The 22,362-nt window shown below is 46.4% G+C and overlaps 1 protein-coding gene across 3 annotated transcripts in view; it reads left to right on the top strand.

Annotated features, from left to right (window-relative positions):
- Window positions 1–21,827, top strand: part of rapgef5a (Rap guanine nucleotide exchange factor (GEF) 5a) — a 28,524-nt gene extending 6,697 nt beyond the window's left edge. Inside the window, exons 4-26 of one of the 3 annotated variants that reach the window (XM_052072695.1) lie at window positions 188–309; window positions 429–606; window positions 2,404–2,485; window positions 2,580–2,628; window positions 2,727–2,800; window positions 3,922–4,110; window positions 8,630–8,769; window positions 9,375–9,475; window positions 14,584–14,662; window positions 14,762–14,906; window positions 16,046–16,137; window positions 16,246–16,276; window positions 16,396–16,474; window positions 16,620–16,769; window positions 16,880–16,977; window positions 17,086–17,208; window positions 17,363–17,541; window positions 17,635–17,725; window positions 17,809–17,859; window positions 17,958–18,045; window positions 18,120–18,184; window positions 18,497–18,551; window positions 19,283–21,827. In XM_052072695.1, the coding sequence (XP_051928655.1) occupies window positions 188–309; window positions 429–606; window positions 2,404–2,485; window positions 2,580–2,628; window positions 2,727–2,800; window positions 3,922–4,110; window positions 8,630–8,769; window positions 9,375–9,475; window positions 14,584–14,662; window positions 14,762–14,906; window positions 16,046–16,137; window positions 16,246–16,276; window positions 16,396–16,474; window positions 16,620–16,769; window positions 16,880–16,977; window positions 17,086–17,208; window positions 17,363–17,541; window positions 17,635–17,725; window positions 17,809–17,859; window positions 17,958–18,045; window positions 18,120–18,184; window positions 18,497–18,551; window positions 19,283–19,401 (2,380 nt within the window). In that variant the 3' untranslated portion in view covers window positions 19,402–21,827. Of the gene's footprint in view, window positions 1–187; window positions 310–428; window positions 607–2,403; window positions 2,486–2,579; window positions 2,629–2,726; window positions 2,801–3,921; window positions 4,111–8,629; window positions 8,770–9,108; window positions 9,476–14,583; window positions 14,663–14,761; window positions 14,907–16,045; window positions 16,138–16,245; window positions 16,277–16,395; window positions 16,475–16,619; window positions 16,770–16,879; window positions 16,978–17,085; window positions 17,209–17,362; window positions 17,542–17,634; window positions 17,726–17,808; window positions 17,860–17,957; window positions 18,046–18,119; window positions 18,185–18,496; window positions 18,552–19,282 lie in introns of those variants that run through there. The other 2 variants (XM_052072696.1, XM_052072697.1) reach the window with 2 other exon arrangements.
- The last annotated feature ends 535 nt before the right edge of the window (window positions 21,828–22,362 follow it).

The raw sequence follows: 22,362 nt of genomic DNA, 5'->3' as shown, positions 1-22,362 counted from the left end.
CCCCGTCCTGACCTGACAGTCAAGCTGTGCATGCAGTAAGATAACGGAGTTTTCCAGTGTATGCAAAAAAAAATAAAAAATAGATACAATGCATACGGTATGCATCACTGGCGCTTTTTTATTTTATTTTATTTTATTTTTTTTTTTTTTGTGCGCACGCAAAATGAACATCTCATGCATTTGACAGGCGCAGTTATGTGGGCGTGGAGCTGGTGCAGTGGCTGTGCGAGCAATGCGTGTACGTGCGTTGCCGGACCACCGCCGCGCGCGTCTGGCAGGTGCTGCTGGAACTCGGCGTCCTGCTGTCCGGTAAATCCCCAAACTCCCATTTTTGTCATCTGCTCACGTGATCCATGCCCGTCAAGAATATTTGCCGTGTCATCGTCGTTTCCGTGTCACCGCAATGAGACGCCGTCTTGTCTCGCCAGTGGACCAGCGAGTCGTCTTCTCGGACGCCAACACTTACTACCAGTTCAGTTTTGAGGAGTGCGACTCCACCTCCTGTGAGTTTCGTGCCAACGAAGGGGACTGGCCAGAGGCTGTTAGGCTCCTCCTACAACTTGCACCGTATGTTCAGTTTCGCTCTGCGGACAGAACCGACAGCCCGTAAGTCTCAACTCAAAGCTAATAGGTTCGATCAATGACGTTTGGAGTCGGCAAGAATGTCGCATTTGAGCAGTTTGCGGTAGATGTCTTGACGCCTTTGAGGGGGGGGGAACTTGAGTTGGTGGATGTCCCGTGCACGACTGCTCATGCGACATCCGGTATATCCCCCTCACACGTTCTTCAATATCTTCCTCTAATTCCAGCACGGATCCAAATCCCTTTCCGGAGGTGTAAATCCTCAGCGCGCTTGTGCACACACCTCCGCATCCAGCGGATGTCGGCTAAAGTTCTTTGCTGTGCTTTTTTTTTTACAATGTGTGGGATTCCTGCCGAGGGTAGCGCTGAACTCAATCTGTCACTCGGATAAATGAACAAAAGTCGCATATGTGGCATTTTAACCCCCCCCCCCCCCATCAATTTTTTCATCTGTGCTAGTCTGAAAATGTGCCGTTAAGGCAACCTGAGAAGCGTACAGTAAACATCGACTATCTGCAGACATTGAGGTGCTCTTCAACACAAAGTAAATTGTCGAAAGGGGACAATCAATATAAAAAATCTATTTTTTTTTCTTTTGAGGCCCCCGTGCCCCCCCCCCCCCCCTGCACCCCAATACACCGGCCTCACAAATATAAGAACATTAGAAAAAGTGTGCATACACCGTAACGGAACGACTCCTTTTATCCCAACTATTGGCCCAAATAAATTGTGCAGATGTGGTTAAGTATTCGACATTCTCATACGGTCTGGCGCTTTTGACTCCGGTTTCTCTATGATTGCTGCATTTTTTTTTAATTTTTGGCTCCGCTGGCACATGCTGCCTGTCCACCGCACACATCCCCTCTCTCCCGCTTCACGTCCTCCGCCTGACTGTCTTTAAAAAATTTACCGGTGTGGGGCACAACATCAGTTGTTGTTTTGGAAAACACGATCTGTGAGAAGAGCTGACGATTGCAAATTAGTTTCAATGTTCTCATCCAGGCCTCGCAAATGTCAGCACCGGTGTTTGCGCTGTCGAAATGCACAATACTCATGTTTTGACGTATGAAAGCAAAATGCAGACGTCGCCGACGTTTGCCCAATGGCATTTTGATCCGAATGAGATGTGTGGCAATTCCATCCATCCATTTTTTTATTTACCGTATTTTCCGCACTAAAAGGTGCACTGGATTATGAGGCACGCCTTCAATGAATGGCCTTTTTTTGTAATTGCTTTCATATATTGAACACACTGGATTATAAAGCGCGACTTACAATTTATCCACAAGATGGAGCTACAGTCCTTCCGTTCGACTCGGAGGCGTTCATGACCGCCTCCGAAAAACGTAAATTAACGACGACTTCAATAAAACTACAGAATTAATTTTGGCATTTCCTTGAGCGTAGCTCCAAGAGAACGATCTGATGTCAGTAAAATGTAGGAGACCGGACTGTCTTAGAAGTGTTTGTTTATTCCTTTGTTGTGTACTGTATTCACAAACGAGGAAATGCCAAAATTAATTCTGTAGGGGGACTAGACAATTTATTTTGTGATTTCCTCGCTTCATTTTCTGACTTGACTTTTATGCTAGTACTCTTTTATTTACAATGAGGTTGTGCATGCGCTATATCGCGGCCTCTTTGATGATAAACATGGAGGTGTTGCCAGAGGCAGTCGCGCTCATCGTCCCATCAGTGACGCAAGCGGTTTTGCGTTGCTCGAGATATACCAAACAGGGAGCTATTCTTTCGTTGGTGCTCTCTCAGTCTTCGGATCAGACTACCAGGAAATAAGTGGAGCCGTTTTTGTGTCTCTCCAAGGTCAGAGGAGGACTCTGAGGGAAACCGGGATGTCTGCAGCGAGATCCTCCAAATGAAAGCGCTAGAAAGGCTCACGTCAACAGTACGTCTATATCTGTGCGCCAAAAAAAAAAAAAGTGCACTGTACTGAATGATGCACTGTGCAATTTTTTTTCTTTACACTCCATTTCCATTAGGTACAAAGTGAGTTGGCTGCTACTCTTGCCCGAAAGACGCGCAAAGCTTGTGAGTAAACATGCAGCCAGAGTCGATTGGGACAACACGCCTTTGCAAAATAAAAAAAACCAAAAAGATGTTACCCGACTGTCTCTGATTGTTTGCAGTATCAGAGCAGGACTCTGACATGCCGGAGACGAGCCAGCAGGACGTCCACTCACCGATTGCGGAGTGCAGCCCGGTAAAACAGTAATCCATTTTCCCTAGCTCCATTAAAGTCTCGGGCGAGATTGACCATCAAATAACCCGTCTGCATATTTTTGTTCGGCTAAACATCATACACCCCAGCACAAGTACAAAATGGTACAAAAATAGCGGATGTCCGTAACTTCTTTCAAAATTGTATCAACACAAAGGGGGGATCGAGAAACAAGTGTGACACACACTGCAAACAAACACTTCCTGAGCTTTGTATGGATGTGCAGATGTGTGTGTGTGTGTGTGTGTGTGTGTGTGTGTGTGCGTGTGTGTGTGTTATCAGGCCTTCCCCAGATGAGCGCCGGTCGAGGGTGTTTTTCTAGTAAACAGAAAGTGTGGGAGTGATGCCTCCACGATTATACGCCACTATGGGGTAGTCAAGCACACAGGAAGTGGTCACTTAACTCTTGAGGAAATTAAATATCCCCTCCTTGTGTCCCCCCCCCCAAAAAAAATCTACCTGCCACTAGTGATAATGAAACACAACACAGGCATTTTTTTCCCATCTTTTGCCGACATTGCGCATGACCCCCCCCTCATACTTTTAATCTCGATCTCCTTTCATACTCGAGCCCCCGCCCCCGCAAACTCTCAAACTCAAACAACATATTTACAATGATGCACTTTGCTCTTCGTTCAGCAAGGCTAACACGGTTAAAACGTTCTAAATCCTTATTAGAGCAGAGGGACGCACAAACCAACACACACACACACACACACACGCCGGTGTGCACACACACACACACACTCCCGCCCACTTAGGCTGATAATCACTCACATTCGCTCTTTCTCCGCCAGATCTGCTGACATGGAGACTAAGAAAGAAATGCAACAGATAGAGGGAATTACAGAGTATAATGTAGAATGAATCAGATTTGGGATAATGAGACTTTAGAGACCAGAGATAAAGAATGCCTGGATGACTTTTTTTTTGCCTCCCTTTTTTCCTCAAATGAGCTTAGTGAAAGTTAGCGCATACTTCGGGATCAGGCACAACTTATCACGTCGGACCGATACGCTGAGTGTACATCCTATGAGTAAACTCTCTCCGTCATGTCTTGGGACTGTGGGTTGAGATATGTGTTCATGCCCCCCGTGTTGCAGCTGGGCGGCTCGTGCGTTCTGCGAAGTGGTGGAGGCAACGGCAACGGCGGCGGCGGCGGCAACGGGACCGTGTGTGGCCGTGAGGAGCTGACCAGCCGACTTGGCTTTGAGGCTGTCCAACGTCTGGCCAAGGATGGCTGCCGACTGCTGCAGAATCACAACTACCGCTTACCGGACAGGAGCCAGGCGGTGAGTCCAGCGTGCGTCACATGCCGGTGATTGAGATCGTGTCGGGAAGGATGCTAGCAATGGCACTTTTTTGATGAAGCTGACGCACGTGATTGTTGTAGTTTCAAAGCAGCGACGTTTCCAGATGGTGACTTGAATGTCATGAGTAGAGTGCACTGTGACTGGAATCGACGCAATTCTTTTCAAGCATTTTATTTCAAAACAAATCTCTGAATTCGGACCCCTTTTCGGGCCATTTTGTCCGGCCTGCGTCACGTTTTGAATCTTAGCCATGCATGTTTTTGGAATGTGGGAGGAAAACGAAATACCCGGAGAAAACCCAGGCAGGCCCGGGGTGAACATTGGAGGCCGGAGGTGGAATCGAACCCGGTACCTCTGCACTGTGGGGTAGACGCGCTAACCAATGGCCCACCGGGCCGACCTAATTGTATTTCCGACACTCAATTCACTTTCCGCCACCTCATTTGTGGCCGCGCACGCATGCGATTAGGGCCCGTTAAATAACCGCCACTTGACCGGTTCATGTCAACGTTAGTAAAAACATGAGCGTGACTTAATGCTTTGCACTTCAGTCTGTACAGTATTATGCAGCTTACACGTGTCGCGTATATTCCTGCACCACTGGTGCCGACTCACTGCAGGCTCACATAATGAGCAGGGAGTTAATGAAGCCGTGCGCTGTCGAGTTCTGCTTACCCGAGGGCAAAGAATTTTGTTTTTTTAAATAATGAAGCGAAAGGAAGTCGTCTTGCACCCTCTGTAACGGCGTGTGCATTTCCGGGATCTGCCACACGTCGCATAAGACACGCCCTGCCTGGCCATCAAATCGGAAACTGTCTCATGGAGAAAGGCAAATATTGACAACAACCGATAATGCATAGAGCGCATATTGCCGCTGACCTAACGTTTGACTCCCTTAACTGGCATTGGCACTCAGGGCTATTGTGCCTTGCTCAAGGGCACAATAGCACAATATTTGCTGGGCTCTGGAAAGCTGCCTCCTGGATGGGTTAAATGCAGCAGTCAAACATGGTGCAAAAAAAAACAAAACCAAAAAAAAAGTGTGTGAGTTCGTGACAATCTTGTTTTTTTTAAGTGACACCCCCAAAATGGCAGCGTGAGGGCAATCAATTAGAGGGGACAGTAAACAAGCTGTTGCATTGAGTTGTGTCAGCATCTTTTCCTTTTATGGCAAAGCAACAACTGACACTAGAAAATATTTTCTTTTGATTTTAGTCCCAATTTGATGTTTCACTTTATTTATTTTTATTTTTTTAAGATTTGTAATTGGGGGGGGGGGGGGTCTCCTGGCACTTAAGCTAAAAATGGATTCCAGCACGATGGTTGGCACTCGACTCAGTTGAGGCAAATCTACTTTGGTAGCACACTCACAAGGGTGGCGGAATGCGATGCTTTGAAATATTCATGAAATAAGAGGGCGGCACATCAAAGGGGGCCGTACTTGGATATGAAAAAGAATCTCGGCGATGAGAGAGTTCTTAGACGGTGCAGCGCGCCAGACCAACCTCGGCTGGCGATAAAGACCACTTTCCTTTGACTAGGTTGTCATAGTGACTTGATTTTACTTTCGTTTCCCCATGACGGCTAAGCCCCGACGAACCAGTACGGTCTGTTGCCATAGCGATATGATTCATGCGTCCGTGTTGTGGATCGCATGCATCTATTCAGCGAACACCAATTCAGTCGGACGTCATTTCGCCCCGGAAGGTAACATGCGCGTAGAATGCATTGGCAGGTCCTTACAGTGCGTTGCCAGTCCTTCACTTAATGGAGGGGATGCGTCAGTCAACGCTTTCATTTTTCCCTATCCATCATTTCCAGGAAGTAGGCCTTCTAGCTATCGCAACACAGATTATGACTATGCGGACACGCACGCACACATACTGGCATGAATTGGCCGGGAACAGAGACTGTTTCCTCTTTGGCTTTCCGTGAGGGGCCGAGCCCGCCTTTCCCCGTCATTTTCTGCGTGCGTGACCCTGCGTGCGACATAGCAGGTGCATGCTGTTTCGTCTCCGGCCCGCTGTTCCCAAATCCAAATCTCTGGGGGTTGAGACTGGCCGCTCGAAAAGGCAGATGCGGAGGCAGACCTGGCTTGAACCCACTAAAGAGAGAGAGGAAAGCCAAAATGAGTTTCGGGGAATGACAAAAGGAGAGAGAGTGAGGAAGGTTGGGGGGGGGGGGTGAAGGATGTTCAGATGGTTGAATTGAAGGAAGGGACTGGCGGGAATGGAAGGGAAAAAGGCTGACGCACCTGTTAGCCAAGGACAAATATGTCGGAGAAAAAAAAGTCAGATTTCCTGTTCCTAAAGCACAACCATTTTGAATTTCGAGGAGATATTAACTCATTCAGCTCCAGCCAATTCTGGACCAAGTCTGAAAAGACGTGTAAAAACGTCTTTGGGAGTGAATGAGTTAAAAAAAACCCTGTTGAGTCAATTCAGAGCTTATTTGATTGTAAATATTTTGTGGATGTTTGAAGATAACTGCGTGTTAATATTGAGAACTCTGGATTGTTAGTGTTCCCCCCCCCCCCCCATGTTAGTTGTCCAGGTTTTATTATTGGAGAAAAATGACATACTTGGGCATCCAACATGTAAGAACCGATGCGCCTCTTTCCGCATCAGTGCTTATCCTGTTTTTTTGTTTTGTTTGTATGTATTCCTAAAATATTTGATCTGGATTTCAGCGCTGTCTTCTCCACCTGACAAGTTTTTGTTTTGTTTGCTTTCCCACTTTCCATTCTCTTTCCTTGAATCTGTGTTACATAACACGCCATCACCCCACACACACACACGCGCGGACTTTCAACTTCCTACTTTGGATCTCGATATATTTTTTTTTGTACTTTCTGTGCCTTACACAATTTCCTGACTTTGTGCTCTTATCTGGCACCCCTCTAATTATTTTGGGTGTGTTTTCTTGTTTTCTAGTCCATATCGCATGACCGGTTTAAGCTTTGCCACACTTCCTTTTGATCGTATGTATTTATGTGCGTGTTCACTTCTCCATTCTGGGCTTGCTCCTGTTGTTCTTGGCTATCTAAATCGTACGTCTAATCGAATAGATCAACAATTCGCTACTTTATCTACATTGTAGCAGCACATTCCCACAGCTCTTGCTAATGTATTTCTAATCTCACCACTTACATAATCCTGTTCCCCCCCCCCCCATTATAAAAACATAGTCAGTTTAATTGAAGATGTAAGTTTTGTTTGTTTGTATGTGTGTCTTTATAGATGACATTTGACCGGGGGAAAAAATGGACGTTAGGCCTGTAAAATCAGACAGTTAGGAATGTTCCGGAAGAGATGCAGGGGTGCTTCCATTGAACTACCAAAGTCATGCCCAAGTGTCTCCTTTAAGTGCATGCTGTGCCGCGGGTTTAATTCAATTTTTACAGTGTATTATGTTTTCAATGCACAATGTGTGTGTGTGTGTGTGTGGAACTGGGAGTCGCGGCTTGGAATTGAAGCGGATTTACATTGGCACAGGAGATGGGAGACAATCTTTTTTTCCTCAATGGACGCTACAGCTTCTTGTTTGCTTTCAAACATAGCCTGTAGCAGACTTGTGCACGTTTTCAGCTTTGACTACTCTGTCAAAATTTATGCAGGAAAAATGGTTACGATTACACGACTGTCTGTGTCTTATTGTATTATTTTGTCGTTTTACGTTAACTGTTCTGTTGATAGCGGCGCGGGCACCCGCGGTGGCTCCTCTTTCTCTCTCGTGCGTTTGCACTCTGGTTGAGTGGAAAGAAATTTCATCCGTGCTGTTTGTTGCACATGGAGCATATTTGACAATAACGTTTTCTTGACTTGACAACCACTCCATAGCAATCGCTCTGTATTTTGCAAACATGCCCCCAGGAAGTCCGATCAGCTGAAAAATTAGAACCCGAGCTTTTGTTCACGCAAGTAAACTGCGCGTGCAATACCACCCGATACCCCGGCTGCATCTGTGCTGTGGAGGAGCAGATTGACTCGTCTGTGTGGTTCTTTGGAGCAGTTGCGATTGTCTCTCGGTCCCTCGGGCTGACAGTGCGCCGCGCGCAGCTGGAGGAAAGACGATGCTTCTTGATCTCCCGCTCCCGACGTCTTCTTTTGATCCTCCTTGCTCCACCTGTTTACGATGCCTCCTTTTTCCGCACACTATTGTACTCCCTTTTAATCGTCCTTAACGGTGTCATCGGCTGCCAGTCCCACATCAGGTTGAGATTCATGTTTCAAAGAGACGTTTGTCCCGAGAACGCCGAATCATGAATCGGAGAAACCTTTCATGTGGGCGTCGCAGCGTATACGCCACAACTTGATTGTCCCCCCCCCTCCCCCCCCCAATTATTTTGGATGACTTAAGGAATATCCTTGGACATACACAGGCCCTACCCACTGTAGGGAATTCATTAATATCGCGACAGTCAAAATCTCACCCGGCCTCTTTTGATTAATTTTTATGGGCTCGTTGAAAATTCCGTTCCGTCCGCCGTCTTCGTCAGGAGGCGGTCGGGCGAGTTTGTCTGAAGGAGCGAGGACGCGACGTGTTAGTGTTGCAGAGGGTGACATCGTCGCTGACATCGCCATCCGAACGGCCCTCGCCCACGTCGTCGGGGGGCGGGTCCAGAGAGGAAGACAAAAGGTCGGTCCCACCTCCCGCATATCGTGTGTGTGTGTGCGTGTGTGTGTGTGTGTGTGTGTGTGTGTGTGTGTGTGTGTACCTCGCCTCCCCGTATCCTCTTACATTGACATATAAGTTTTGTAGGCGTGCTTTCTTCCAGAAAGTATATAATGACCGTGTCTTTTTAAACTCCCTTTTTTTTTTGTCTATGCTCCGCCTAAATGCACAACCCAGCGCATGTTATTAACAGACGCAGGTTCGTAAGTGGGTGTGTGTGTTTTTAGCAACAGTTCCCTCCCAATTGCTTTGAAAGTACGCGCTCAATCTTTAGATGACAAGAGCCACAAGGAGGTTTTGGAGCTCTTACTTAGATGACCACACAAACTCCTTCGGTGTCCGTTCACGAGGATGACCACCAAGCCAGCTACTCTTGCCAAAGCAGAGGAAGACTTGGACGAAGATGACAGCGACGACGACGAAAAAGAAGCCGTCAATCATGAGGCCGTCGCCCGTGCATTCGACGTGCCCCATTTTCGTTACATTGACGACGACGCGGACGGGGGACGGAGCGACGGAAGCGGCCGGCGCTCGAGCGAGGAGGGTTCTTATCCGTTTTGGTCTTACAGGTATGTGGTGGTGTCCGGGACGCCATTGAAGATCTTGGAGCATCTGCTAAGTGACTTGCGTCTCGATGAGCAAAGAGGGGCGCCTGAGAGTACGGAGAGCGGTAAGTTTGAAACGCACGCGTGTTTGCTTTTCGAAGAAAATGAGCCGTTTTAGTCCCGAGAGGACGTTTCAAAACAAGTCTGCAGCGTGTCACCGAACGCGGGCGCGGCTCTCGTTGCCCACATGAAAGGGCCGCTGACTGTCTAGTCGATTTTTAAAAAACACATTGCTGTACATACCAAGCGTGCCATTCACGGCGTTGAAATCTTGGACGTCAAGCATGTTAGAACAAAACCTCGCGTGTGTGCGTGCGCGCGTGGATATTATTCAGCATTTACATCGCATCCAGGTGCTTGTGTGCAGTAATTCAGCCATGTCACCGCCTGCAGATGCGAGAACTATTCAAGAGGTGACATGCTCCGATGGCTGTTGTGAGAAGACTCCCTCAGGAGGAGTGTGGGGTGGGGGGGGGGGGGGGTTGCAGACATTGCCGCTGCAAAAAAAATAAGAGCTGGCTCTTACCACGCAAAGTTCCAATCGGACGATTCCAAAGTTTTCCGGCAATCCTTTTCACTTTTTCAGGAAAAAAAATGAACGAGACGAATTTATTGAGCTAATTGGAGCCAAATAAGCTAGCAAAATAATAATAATAATAATTTATTCATTCATCTTCCGAGCCGCTTGATCCTCACTAGGGTCGCGTGGGGTGCTGGAGCCTATCTCAGCTGTCTTCGGGCAGTAGGCGGGGGACACCCTGAATCGGTTGCCAGCCAATCGCAGGGCACACCGAGACAAACAACCATCCACGCTCACACTCACAACTAGGGACAATTTAGAGCGTTCAATCCGCCTGCCACGCATGTTTTTGAAATGTGGGAGGAAACGGAGCACCCGGAGAAAACCCACGCAGGCCTGGGGAGAACATGCAAACTCCACACAGGGAGGCCGGAGCTGGAATCGAACCCGGTACCTCTGCACTGTGAAGCCGACGTGCTAACCACTGGACTACCGGGCCGCCAATAATAATAATAATAATAATGGGGCTTTTAGAGAGACGTTTATTCGGGCAGTGAACAAAAACAGCTTTGGAGAAGATTCATAAATGGCACACGACTAAATTCTGGACTTGCGTCTCCACCACCAATGCGAGAACTGTATGGAAATGCCGGTAACCACCAAAGCGGTATTCGTTTCCCATCGTTACGCGAGTGTGCCATTTTATTGTCTTCTACCCGTTAGCCACGTCAGGTTGAAAAGTCATGCTGCGCTTCCAGGCGCCCATTGGCAGCGACGGGCCAGTCGGAGCCCACGATTGAAGGCCCGTCCGGTTCTTCTTCAGACAAAGCGGGCAGTCTGCTTCTTCGCCGCCTCTGCCGTTGCGCAGATACGATGACGAGACGAGGAGACGCGTTGTCTTCGGTTACAGGTTCTTACTTCGGCCGCTCTTGGGAAAAACTTTCTTGGTCATTTTTCTTTTCCAGTACGTTTCGAGTAAGTTGAGTTGTATTTCCGCGGTTCTTTTGCTTTCCATCATTTCTCTGTGCGCCTCTTTTTCCCTGAACAGCCGGCTATCGGCGATATCTTCCTGTATCTCTTGATATAATCTCTTCTTGGCCTCTACCATGCTCTGCGCCGACTCCTCGAGCTCCTGCTCGTATAATTCGCCGAGGCACTTGATCATCTCTTGCTCTTCCGTCTTGATGCGTCGCTCTTCCTCTTTTATCTTTTGCCGCTCCTTCATTTGTTCATCGAGGCCTTCTCTCATGCGCTTGTTGTTGAGCAATCTTTGCCGAGCCTCTTCGGCCTCGGGGTCCCACAAATCCTCCTTCGTGCCGTGCGGGCCCATGTTTAACTTGACTACTTTCGTATCCGCGAAAGCAGGCTGTTTAATTTCTGCCATCACTATCGACGGGTCCATGGTGGTGGGTGTGTCCGGAAGGATGTGGGTTTTCTTTAACGGGTTTACTTGAAACGTCGTGTGCGGTTTGACCGACCTCTCGGCTTTCAGGAACATTTCCGCCAGAAATTTGTCCCGATGGACGAAATTAATTTCTTTTTTATCATCTTTTGACATGCCGCTCACTTGATGGGCCTACGCTTTTTTGGGGAGGAGGGGCCTGGGGGGGATGTGCCGATGTGCCGCTCGCAGCGTCGCAGCGTTTGACTTTCCTGCACTCGCGTCGATGCGGCGAGCGCTCGGCGTGACGGTCGTTTTGATGGGCGATGCACGTTGTCGTCGCAGCGCATTGTTACAAAGGCAGCGGCGATGCCATCTTCAATGACATCACTGATCATCGCCGCCATCACTGAGAAGCTTACTCCAAATTTGTTCATTGCGACACAGTCTTGTGTTCTCATAAGGTTCCATCTTCAAGTTTGGCGACCGGGCTGGCGGTGCAAAGACGACGTCACCCGCGGTTTTCAGTGACTGCCGTTGGCAATTTATTTAAATTGATTCTGCACGTCGAAAGTGGCAAAACCGACTAATTTGGATGTTACATTTTTACTGCGTATGTTGTAGTCATCCAAGGAGAAGTATGAAAGTCATCCCAGTGATCATCTTTGATCTTTCTCTTCCGTGATATTTCCGCATCAGTCAAATCATCTACATGCCGTTTCGTGGTTGGTGCCTTGCTCAAGGGCATGATGACATATCATCAGGATTGTGGACTAGTGTCTCTCCAATTTCAATTTGCCCGCAGCGGGACTTGTACTGTGACCCTCCAATGATCACACTTTTTTTTTCAATTTCTGTCGCTTAGCAACAACCCCCGAGCTACTCTTTTATGATATTCACAATGCCGGCCGGAAATACTGTTGGATGACAACACGGGACCTTCGAACACGCTCTTCACTATCCTCGACAAATCGACGCCACGCTTAAATCGCTACTGCAACGATCCTCGTCATTATTCAACAGGCTCATCAATTCCAGCGTCGCCCACACCAAGCGACGAGGGCGTTTGTTCTCATTCCCCATCAACCTTGATAATAATAACATCTCCGCATGATTGAGGTGCAAAAATATGTAGAACATATTTGAAAAAAAAAATGACGCAGATGTTCTCAAAGTATATTGATGGGCATGAGGCGTGTACCGATTAAAAGGTCCACTAGCTACAAAATGATGAAGAAAACTACTCTCAATTGTACTTAATTTTACCATTCTCCACCCGCCACCCCCCCCTTTTTTTTTAATCTAGCTATGCTGTATAGAATTGTTTTAAACAACTGTGTGGAGATCCTCTGGAGTGGTTCTGAGCATCGCTGTTCTTTTGTAGCCGACCTTGTTCTTCAGAATTTTGAACAGGCTCAAACACGCTTTAGGAGGGAGCAACCCATCCCCATGTATGCACATAATGACACACACACACTCCACCAACAAAGTGCACTCGCGGATTAGTGTGATTAGTTCAGCACGCAGACACTCTTTCCTATGCCTCTCACGAGAGATAAAGTCCCCCAAGGTCGCAGCTGGATAAGTTCGCGTGTGTGAGAGAAATATTGTTGTCAATGAGTGAATGTTTTTGACTTTGTGTGCCAGCAGGCAAATGTAGAGGACATATGTTGTTGAAAGAAATGGATATTTATCTTCCCGGAGAGTGTACAGTGAGCAAGCGTCCCAGGAGGATCGTCGAAGGAGAATATAATTGCCCGAGGAGAAGACGATGAGAAATCACTTTGTTTAGCTAGCTCGCTAGCTCGAGAAGTAACATCAAAAATGATCAACAGCAAAGTTTAGTCAGAGATGACCTTATGTGTCCCTAAATGTATTTGTACACTCATTTCAAAAATCTCTTTGCTTTTTTTTTCTGGCACATTAATTTTGTGGGAGGGATTTATTTCTTTTTGTTTTCAGTTTGACCTCTTGACTCACTTGTGCAGTCCAGATTTCGCCACCTGTTGCTGAACCAAAATCTTTATTCATCCAGAAAACTTCACTTGCATATCTGATTTATTTGTCCATTCCGTCAGGTCCATAAATGTTGGCACATGACGCACATTGGAGCTGGCTCCCTTGTATCGGTGCTGATGTGCCTGCTGTCAAAAGTAGCAGGATGAATTCAGGAGGGGCAATATTATCAGCACATATTTGGCCAAATTGCTTGAGAAGTCATTGGATGGTGCTTCACAGTGCAGATGGACAATGACCCAAAGTTTACTGCAAAGTCCCATGGTAAGCTCTAAACCTCAAAAATAAATCCAGATATTCCAATCCTTCAGCGTCGAGTTGTGACGCAGTCGCCTCTTCCGCACCGCCCATTTCGTCGTGTACTTTGTGTGGCTGCGTCATCGTACTTCGGCGTTTGAATCCTAAGTCATCTCTCATCACTTATTGATGGAAAGACCCTTTGCTCTGTTGTCTATAATGGATTTCTTCACTCCGAGCCCGACAGAACAATATTTAGGTCGTACGTTTTCCGGGGCGAATATTCTGACGCACGCAGGCTTTTGTACACTGCTGCCAGGAAGTCCTCATTACATTTCTCTCTCTCTCAAGGGTTCTTTATATTCCGCTTTGAGTCACTCGCCAACCTATGATGCCATTATGTCACAGAACCTAAAATTCCTTTACTTTTTGAGAGGCAACGTTAACGTGGAGCCACACAAGTCCCGTTTATTCTGCAAAAGGTGTTGCTTGCTCAAGCCAACCATCACTTGAAGGATTTCACACAAAATACCCTCATGGCAATCTTTAACCCCCCCCCACCCCCCAGGTTCATATGCGTGCATTCGCGCCAAGCCTTTCTTGCATAACTCTACCTGGAGTCTTCCAGCACAGACCAGAAAGCCCAAAGTAATTAGCTCTTAAAATGGGATGACATGTGATCATGTCCTCACGCTGACATATTTCCCTTGGCTGCATCCGCGTAAGACTTTTGTTTGTACGTGTTGGTGAATCGGATCTGCGTGTCTGTCTGTCACCATAAATTAGCAAGCGCGTGTGGGATAATTTCCCTTCGGGTGGTGAGTCGAGTAAAATAAAACGATCGACGAATGAGTCGATCAGAACCGAGGATAATAACGTGATACATTTCTGATAGTAAAGAGTGTAAGTCACGAAAGATTGCTCTTTTTTTTTTACTCTGTTTGTGCCATTCTAAAAGAGAAGCCTTCAAAGAGTGTATTCATGTGCACGCGGCTGATGAGACGTTTGCCCTGCTACAGAAATGCTGTTGGACGACTTCCTGTTAACCTACCTGGTGTTCATGTCCACCTCTGACCTATGTCAAGCTCTGCTGGGACAATATCCTTCATGACAAAGGCGCACAAAATCGGACGCATCCTTCCAGGTTCCGAAAAGTCTCGTCACGCGTCGTTTGCCGTATTCCTTGACCGCTCTCACCTATAGCAGCGTGCGCGGCAGGGGCCAGGAGGAGGGCAAGGATACCCTCTTCAGGAAGCGCAAGGTACTGCAATTGGTCTCCCACTGGAGCCGACTCTACAAGGACTTCCTCAAGGAGGAGGAGCATGTTCGGGGTTTCATGAAGGTACGTGCTCTTGCGTATCACTCTGTGCCCGCCACTCCAGCCCCCCCAGTGCTCTTCTTTTTTTTTTTCTTCAATATCACATTGAACGTCAGTTTCATTTATCTTCACCTACATTGTTCTTCTGAAATTAGGTTGTCATCCGCATGCGACGCAGGGCAACAAAGTGGCGCAGGCAGGAGGATTAAACGCCAAAGCTTCTGTAAAAAATGATGCGGGTTTCGTATTTCATTCGGCTGCGCAGAAATGTGCACACGCAGCGCATGCCAGAGAATCTGAAAGACGCCCGCGTATGGACGATCATCCCGTCTGCGAATAGCCACACGCTCTGTTAAAGCGAGGGCATACTCTAGCCAAAATAGTTTTTTTTTTTTGTCCCTGTGTAACCTGACAGCTTCGGCACTGGGTTGCTACGGAAACCAAAGCCATGAGGGTTGGCATGGGTATAATCTCGTACAGTGTGCAACCAGGACGATTGTTGCCTAGCAACAGAGCAATAAGACTTCAACTAGGAGAAGAGTTGGTGGCTTAATGACAATGACATGCAGGCGTTTGCATGCCCGAGTCGCATCTAGTGAGAGTTTGTACTCCCTAACGATGCTGCTCCATGTACACTTAAACACGACTGATATTTAATGTTCACCCATGTGTTTAAAAAAAATAATCATTGAATGAATCCGCAAGCTTTTTAGCTTCCCAGCGAACCACTTCCCTTCTGCACCAGCAATCTTGACTGGAAACCTTGAAAACTTGCAATCTCGAGGCAACATAATGCCACGCGGCTCCCACAGAGCGAGGAAAGAGGCGGAGTTTTACAGGACTTATGAAACAGTTGAAATTTCAAGACGGTTAAAACTCATTCAGTACCAAGTCTGAAAAGACGTTTAAAACCGTCTTTGGGAGTGAGTGAGTTAAGTGGTTTTCTCCTCAAGCTTTAAAAAATTTTTTTTTAAATCACCTTAAATTTTTTAATAATGCATTAAAATACAGACAACATGGGGGACAGACCAAAAAACAAAATGACCATATTTGGGCATACGAGACTTCCAGTGACAATGTTATTTAGTTGTATGGTATGCTTTGTTGTCATTCTTCTTCTAAATCTAAATCCGGCAGTTATTTAACAGTCGTTGCTCTGTTAGACTCTGTACAGGTGTGTCCTGGAAGATCTCTACGAGTTCCCGACGCTCGAGAAAGACCTCAAAGAGTTCCAGAAACTTCTGCGTCGCAGACAGTAAGTGCGATCGTATGCGCTCGCTTGGACTGAAGGATGTTTGTGACGAGCGTGTTTTTGTTGTGCGTCGTCGCGCTTTCCTCACTGCTCGCGGGGTTTTCATTGCAGCACAGTGGATGACCATCCGCCAACGCAAAAGGTAACAGGAATACCGTGCCGCCATTCAATAAGGTCAATCCTTTTTTTTTTTAATTTCCTGCTCCGCCGTCGCAACTTTGAGTCCGAGCTACAGAACATGATTGCTGTGTTCTCTGCCAGAGCAAACCAACGCACCAGCAGTTGAGTTTGAAGGAAAACTGTTTACAACTTCACGCTCCGCAATGTGAGACGAGAGAAGGTAAGAGTCACTCGCTCTTGCGGACTTTTCAGTTTTGCAGAGTGACATTTCGAAATGCACCGCTGTCTGGATTTCGGCGGTTCAATTTGGGACTTGCAGCAGATGTAAGCTCACGCCTCTTTGTCGTGCTCCGCTCATCTCCCAGTTATTTGCTGCGTTTACGTAAGCGCCGACTCCTACCTGAGCGTCCACACGCATCGCTCGCTGGAGGCCCACGAGCTGCTAAGAATCGTGAGACTGAAGATGGACAGGTCAGAAGACGACATGGTGCTTGCTGTGGTCTCCCACACTGGAGGTAAACAAACACTCGCACGCAACCGTATACAAAATACACGCGTTTGTTTCACCTCTGATGCGCTTGTTTTTATCCTGGCCTTTCACTTTCGATTGTGTTTCCGTCTGCAGAGCGCAGGATGTTGCAGCCCAGCGACTGTGTGTATTCCGAGTCCCTGACACCGCAGGGCAGGCTTGTCGTCTGCCGCAGAGATCTGGCTGAGATCATGGTACGTCGATGAATTGTTCGCGTTCCGTAATTTGATGCAGACGCAGCAAAGGGGAGATTAGCCGAGAGTGAAAATTATTGGTGAGGAATATTCCTTTGCTGTCTGCAGCCTCCTTTGACGGACGGCGCCGAGCTCAGCAGGAGGCCGGTTCGCCTTTTGGGGATCAACACGTGGGACGTCGCCGCGGCGCTCACACACCTGGACTGGAGCCTCTTCAAATCCATCCATGAGGTACGAAACCGCAGGTGGCTTGTCGGAAACTCTTAAGTCATGCAACGACTGTCAGTCAACCACACTCGTATATACATCGGTGAAAATGTTACTTCCGTGCTGTAATTTTCAACCACTGCATTTTTGCTAACTAAGCTGACGTCTGCTCGCACAGCAAGAGCTGGTCTACTACACCCTCAGGCGCATTCCCGGCGGGAGCCACACGGCGGCGCTCTCCGTCCTGCTGCAGCGCTGCAACGAGGTCCAGCAGTGGGTTATGTCCGAAGTTCTCATGTGCACGTCGCTCAACAAGAGAGTGCAGCTGCTCAAGAAGTTCATCAAGATCGCCGCTCAGTAGGGACACGCACGCTGATGAACGACAATTGGTTTTGAAATGTGATGACATGTTTTTGTATTGATTTCTTTTGTTTTTGTGCCTTGTGCCAGCTGCAAAGCTCAAAGGAATTTAAACTCCGCCTTTGCCATCATCATGGGCCTCAACACAGCGGCCGTGAGTCGACTGAACCAAACCTGGGAGGTGAGCGTTTATTTGGGTACTGGTAACTTTCGTGCGATTACACTCTTTATTTGTGTGGGTTTTTTTTTTTTTTTTTTTTTAAGAAATGTCCTGGAAAATTCAAGAAGCTTTTCGCAGAGTTGGAGCTGATCACGGTGAGGACAAAAGGCACATGCTGCTCTTCATTTTGGATCAGACTTTTCCTTCCATTTTGCTTTTTAACGTCGTCTTCACACTCTCCTTCCTCTTGCAGGATCCGTCTCTTAACCACAAAGCCTACCGAGAAGCTTTTAAAAGAATGAAACCTCCAAAGATCCCCTTCATGCCCCTTCTCTTGAAAGGCAATCACGCACACTTATTAGTTGCGTGCATATCCGAAATAAAACCTAAATTCCCTTTTCATCTCCTCCTGCAGATATCACCTTTATCCATGAGGGCAACAAGACGTTTCATGACAACCTCGTGAATTTTGAGAAGCTGGTGAGTGGAAGTCTGCCTGTAATCTTCAAGTTGCCTTTGCATTTTGTACTTACATGATCATAAATTGACCACGTTCTCTCCCATCTTCACAAGATACATTGATAAACCCCTGGTGGTGCTACTAGTGAAAAAAAAAATCTACTATTTTCATTTCAGATGTTGTAATGTGTACCTAGCAGGTAATAGTTTTGAGAACAGTAGATGACGCTTTAACCAATGTTGAGCGCTCCTCTTTTGTCCTAATGAAATATACTAAGTTTCAGGATACACGATTGTTGAACTTCCTCTTTTTTCCTTGTCTAACACCACCAGCATATGATCGCAGACACGGTTCGAATGATTCGACACTGCCAAAGTGACCAAACAGGTGAGGAGACGAAATATGGCGTTGGTCCTTTGCTTTTGCACTTTTCACAAGATTTTAAAATGTTTCTATCAATGTTTTTTTTTGGTTAATTATTAAAGTGACTCGCATGTTATTTCAGACCAAATTCATCTAGGCATGTTTTTTTTCAGTCTTGCTTTGCGCATGCGGCACAGCCCCAAAACTGACATCAGCGTTTCAAAACATTTTATTCCAGCCTGTCGGGTTGTACTCAATAAAAATAGAGTGATAACATCATTATAGAGGAAAGCATTTAACACTTTGTGCTTCAAATTGTAATGCTGCATCCGATTCAGTGTGCTGCTCCTTCTGATGTGTCTGCCTTGACCACTGGGAGGCAGTCTTGTACAACGTAGTCATGCAGACATGAATGAAGACGACATTTTTTTCTTCTAATGTACTACTACCCGGCAATTTGCTGTCATGTTAGTCGTGTTCCCTGGAGGATAAAGAATATATGCCTGTGGGTATTGCTACGCTATATTATCTGTCTGTGTCGTTGAGGCATCTATTGCCGCTAACCGTCAGCATGCCGACTGCATTTTACATTCGTTTTAGCATTAAGCTAACTGGGCCTTTGTAAAGCCAGCGAAATTTGCTTGTTTTCACGACTCGTGTACTCTAATTGTGTTTTACCAGCTTAAAACCCCCCACGGTGGCTCCAAATTGGTGCCAAAGCATCTTTAATGGTTGTCTTCTTATTTGCGTGGCAGGCAATGAGGTGATCGGCGTCGACAGCGCAGAGTTGCGGGCAAGCGTTCACTACCTACACATCATTGACAATCAACAGACGCTCTTCGAGCTGTCCCACAAACTCGAGCCGCGGGCTTAGTGCGCACGCACGTCCTCTTGGCGGACACTGAGAAGTAGCACGGCACCGATGCGGTAACCCAAGCACTGAAAGGACGCTGTACGACACAGGTCACACACACTCCCACGCACGCCGCAATGAAAAACCAGTTGACCACGAGGTGCCAATTGTTTGGACTAAACCATCATAAAGACTTAGAGCTCAACTCTGATTTGAGTAGAGAAGGATGTAATTTATGTTGTACAGTATATATTGGACTTTATTATTATTATTATATATTTTTTGTGATGCGCTTTTGGTTATTTATGAGCCTGTCCTGCAGGTGGAATGTTACGTTTGTTTTGTGCTGTTGCCTCAGTGTACTGTTGGTCAACGGCGACTTGATGGCCTCGTCATTTCAGTAGCCCAAAAAAAAAAAAAAAGCCTATTCAAGAGTTTCACGTGTTTGCAACCTTAATTTACTACATCAAGATGTCGCCCTCATATTTAACGATATCTTAACACAAGATGAAAGAGATGTTCAGGATTTTTGTCAAAGCTGCTAGATGTATCACGTCGATGTTTATTTTTGTCGTTCCTCGTGCGGTTGACTATGTACCTCAACAGACAAGTCAGTGTTGAAGCATTTAGCGAACATGCTCCATGTATGAACACTAACGCCACTGAAACATGTTAATCTATTAACACAGCGCGTGCCACTTTGACAGTGTACAGAAAGACGTTGAAGCACACTGACTGACTCTTTTAAGTCACAAGTTCTCCCCTGAGTGTGCGATTGATTGGGAGATTCTAGCTTTTACTTGTCCCTGCCCCCCCCCCCCCCACGCATGTGTTCTTCTCTCACTTCTCTCACAATTTTACTCTGAATTCAATCATTGTATTCCCTTGATCTGAACACTTCTGAAGTAAGTTTGATTTGTCTCACCGTTCCAAAAACTAATTTAAAGGCCTCCCACTCTGTCGGTGGAGGGGGACGGGGGGTCACTATGGAAACAACCTGACCAAATAAAGTTTCTGTATTATCTCCGAGGCACAGATTACCATGTGTCAAATTGGTGTGCTCAGTTCAGATTGTGCGACAGGATTTTTTTTTTTACACTGTTATGTCACAGGGGACTGTTTTGTTCTTCAACATCAGTGTAACATTAAAAAGTGGACGCCTGACACATTGACAATCAAAGGCGATCCAGTATAAGAACTGTATCCCAAAATTTACTGCTTCTACCGACGATAATGATTGGCACTAACTAATGGTGTCAAAAGACGTTGGTTGCACATTTAATACATAGGTGTTCATTTTTGCGGGACCAAACTACAATTTGAAACATGACTGCAGTTCTACGCCCGTGCTTGAATTAAAACTTATCTGACTGTCGATCAAACTTGAACAAGTTAATCTTTGTAAAGACTGAATTTTTGAGACTGCTATTACAAATGACTTAAAGCCAACACACCCCTCATTAAATGCTAAGCGTTCTTTATCATTGACGACTGAGGTAATGGCGGTTGCAGAAGTGTGCACACCCTCTTATAAGGAGTGATGTGGCTCTCTTGAGAATTAACCAAACCCATGTTAAATTTTTCAAGCCCGTAAAGCTCGAAATAAGTTTGCGAGGTAGTCATGGCTCTATGTTTTTACAAAGACAAACAGACTCCATTTGATGTGTGCTTTTAGTTATTTCTTATAATATGCAGTTTATTTATGAATTGCTAATGTGGCCAAATTTAATGCTCGAAGGTTCAGTTCAGAAGGGCCACGTACTAGGGCACTCTTCACCTCCTAATGTGACAAATTTGGCATCCTAGTGGCACGTTACCACTGACCAAATCTGTGCAATTGTTGACATTTGCACGCTACTCTTTAAAGTAGGAGAGGTTTTGCCTCATTTTTAACATGTCCTACAAATATGTCACAGTTGCTCTCCTATAGGGGGCAAAGAGTGCACTAGTACACGGACCCAAGATGAATATTAAGGCTATGGAAAGCAATAAATAGATTTATCCCCATTTTATTCTGAGGCATGAGAGTGACAATGCTGTAACCGTATTGTCGCCACTTGAGGGCGCCAGTGGAGCTATTGTAGAGATGATGGTCCACTCCTGGAAGCTTCCTCTACGTGACCGTTTATTTGGTTGTTACAATCATGACTGGAATGTTTTCCTTAAAGCACCATTTTTTGACACCTATTTGCATGATACAAGAAAAAAAACCCGCAATGCAAGGGAGGCGCATGTCGAAGGCTTTGTAATATGTGTAAATTGACGCCAATGTACTTACTGTTCTTATTTATTTGTTTTCAAATGGTAGGGCAAAGAAAAAAAAGTGAACCACAAAGCAATACATTCATGTCCACTCGATGTTCTGAAGCCACATGTCTTTTCTATAGAGATGTTTTACTATGTGGACATTTGAACTGAAATGAATAAATTATAGGTTTTATGTGAAATCAGCAGGTCTCGTGTGAATTTGTGGGTGGAGCCTTTGACTAATGACAGCATGCCAACAAAGTGCAGGTGAAATTACAACTTCTCTTTTCCCTTACAACGGTTTTTACCTGTCCGTGATCAAATTGAAACCCTTCTCCTGCCATGAGGGCGTACTGCATGCTCCTCTTCCTCTTTATGTTGGGCACATGGTGCCACGCTTCCTTCAAGTAGCCCAGGGTGAAGCTGCAACGTGGAGCCTGTCCTCTCTTCTGGTTGAGCTTCAATGGCCACTGCTCCAAGTACATAACCACATTCATGACCTGGGCGGACGCAGAGCTCACCGGTATGTTAGACAAAGGCCCACCCAAGTGGGGTACATCCACAGTGTGGAGGAAGATAGCGATGTCAAAGTCCTCATGCCGAATTTCGACATTGCTCAGAAATACACATGGAGCGGAATCAGCGATGTCCACAAAGAGGATACGCTTTGTTGAATAACGGCCAGCCAGACAATGCTAAAGGTGGCGAGCATTAAGTTGTCACTTGCCATGGTTG

The sequence above is a fragment of the Hippocampus zosterae genome, chromosome 7, assembly GCF_025434085.1.
Source record: "Hippocampus zosterae strain Florida chromosome 7, ASM2543408v3, whole genome shotgun sequence".
Taxonomy (NCBI): Eukaryota; Metazoa; Chordata; class Actinopteri; order Syngnathiformes; family Syngnathidae; genus Hippocampus; species Hippocampus zosterae.
This window is presented reverse-complemented; position numbering and strand designations above follow the sequence as displayed.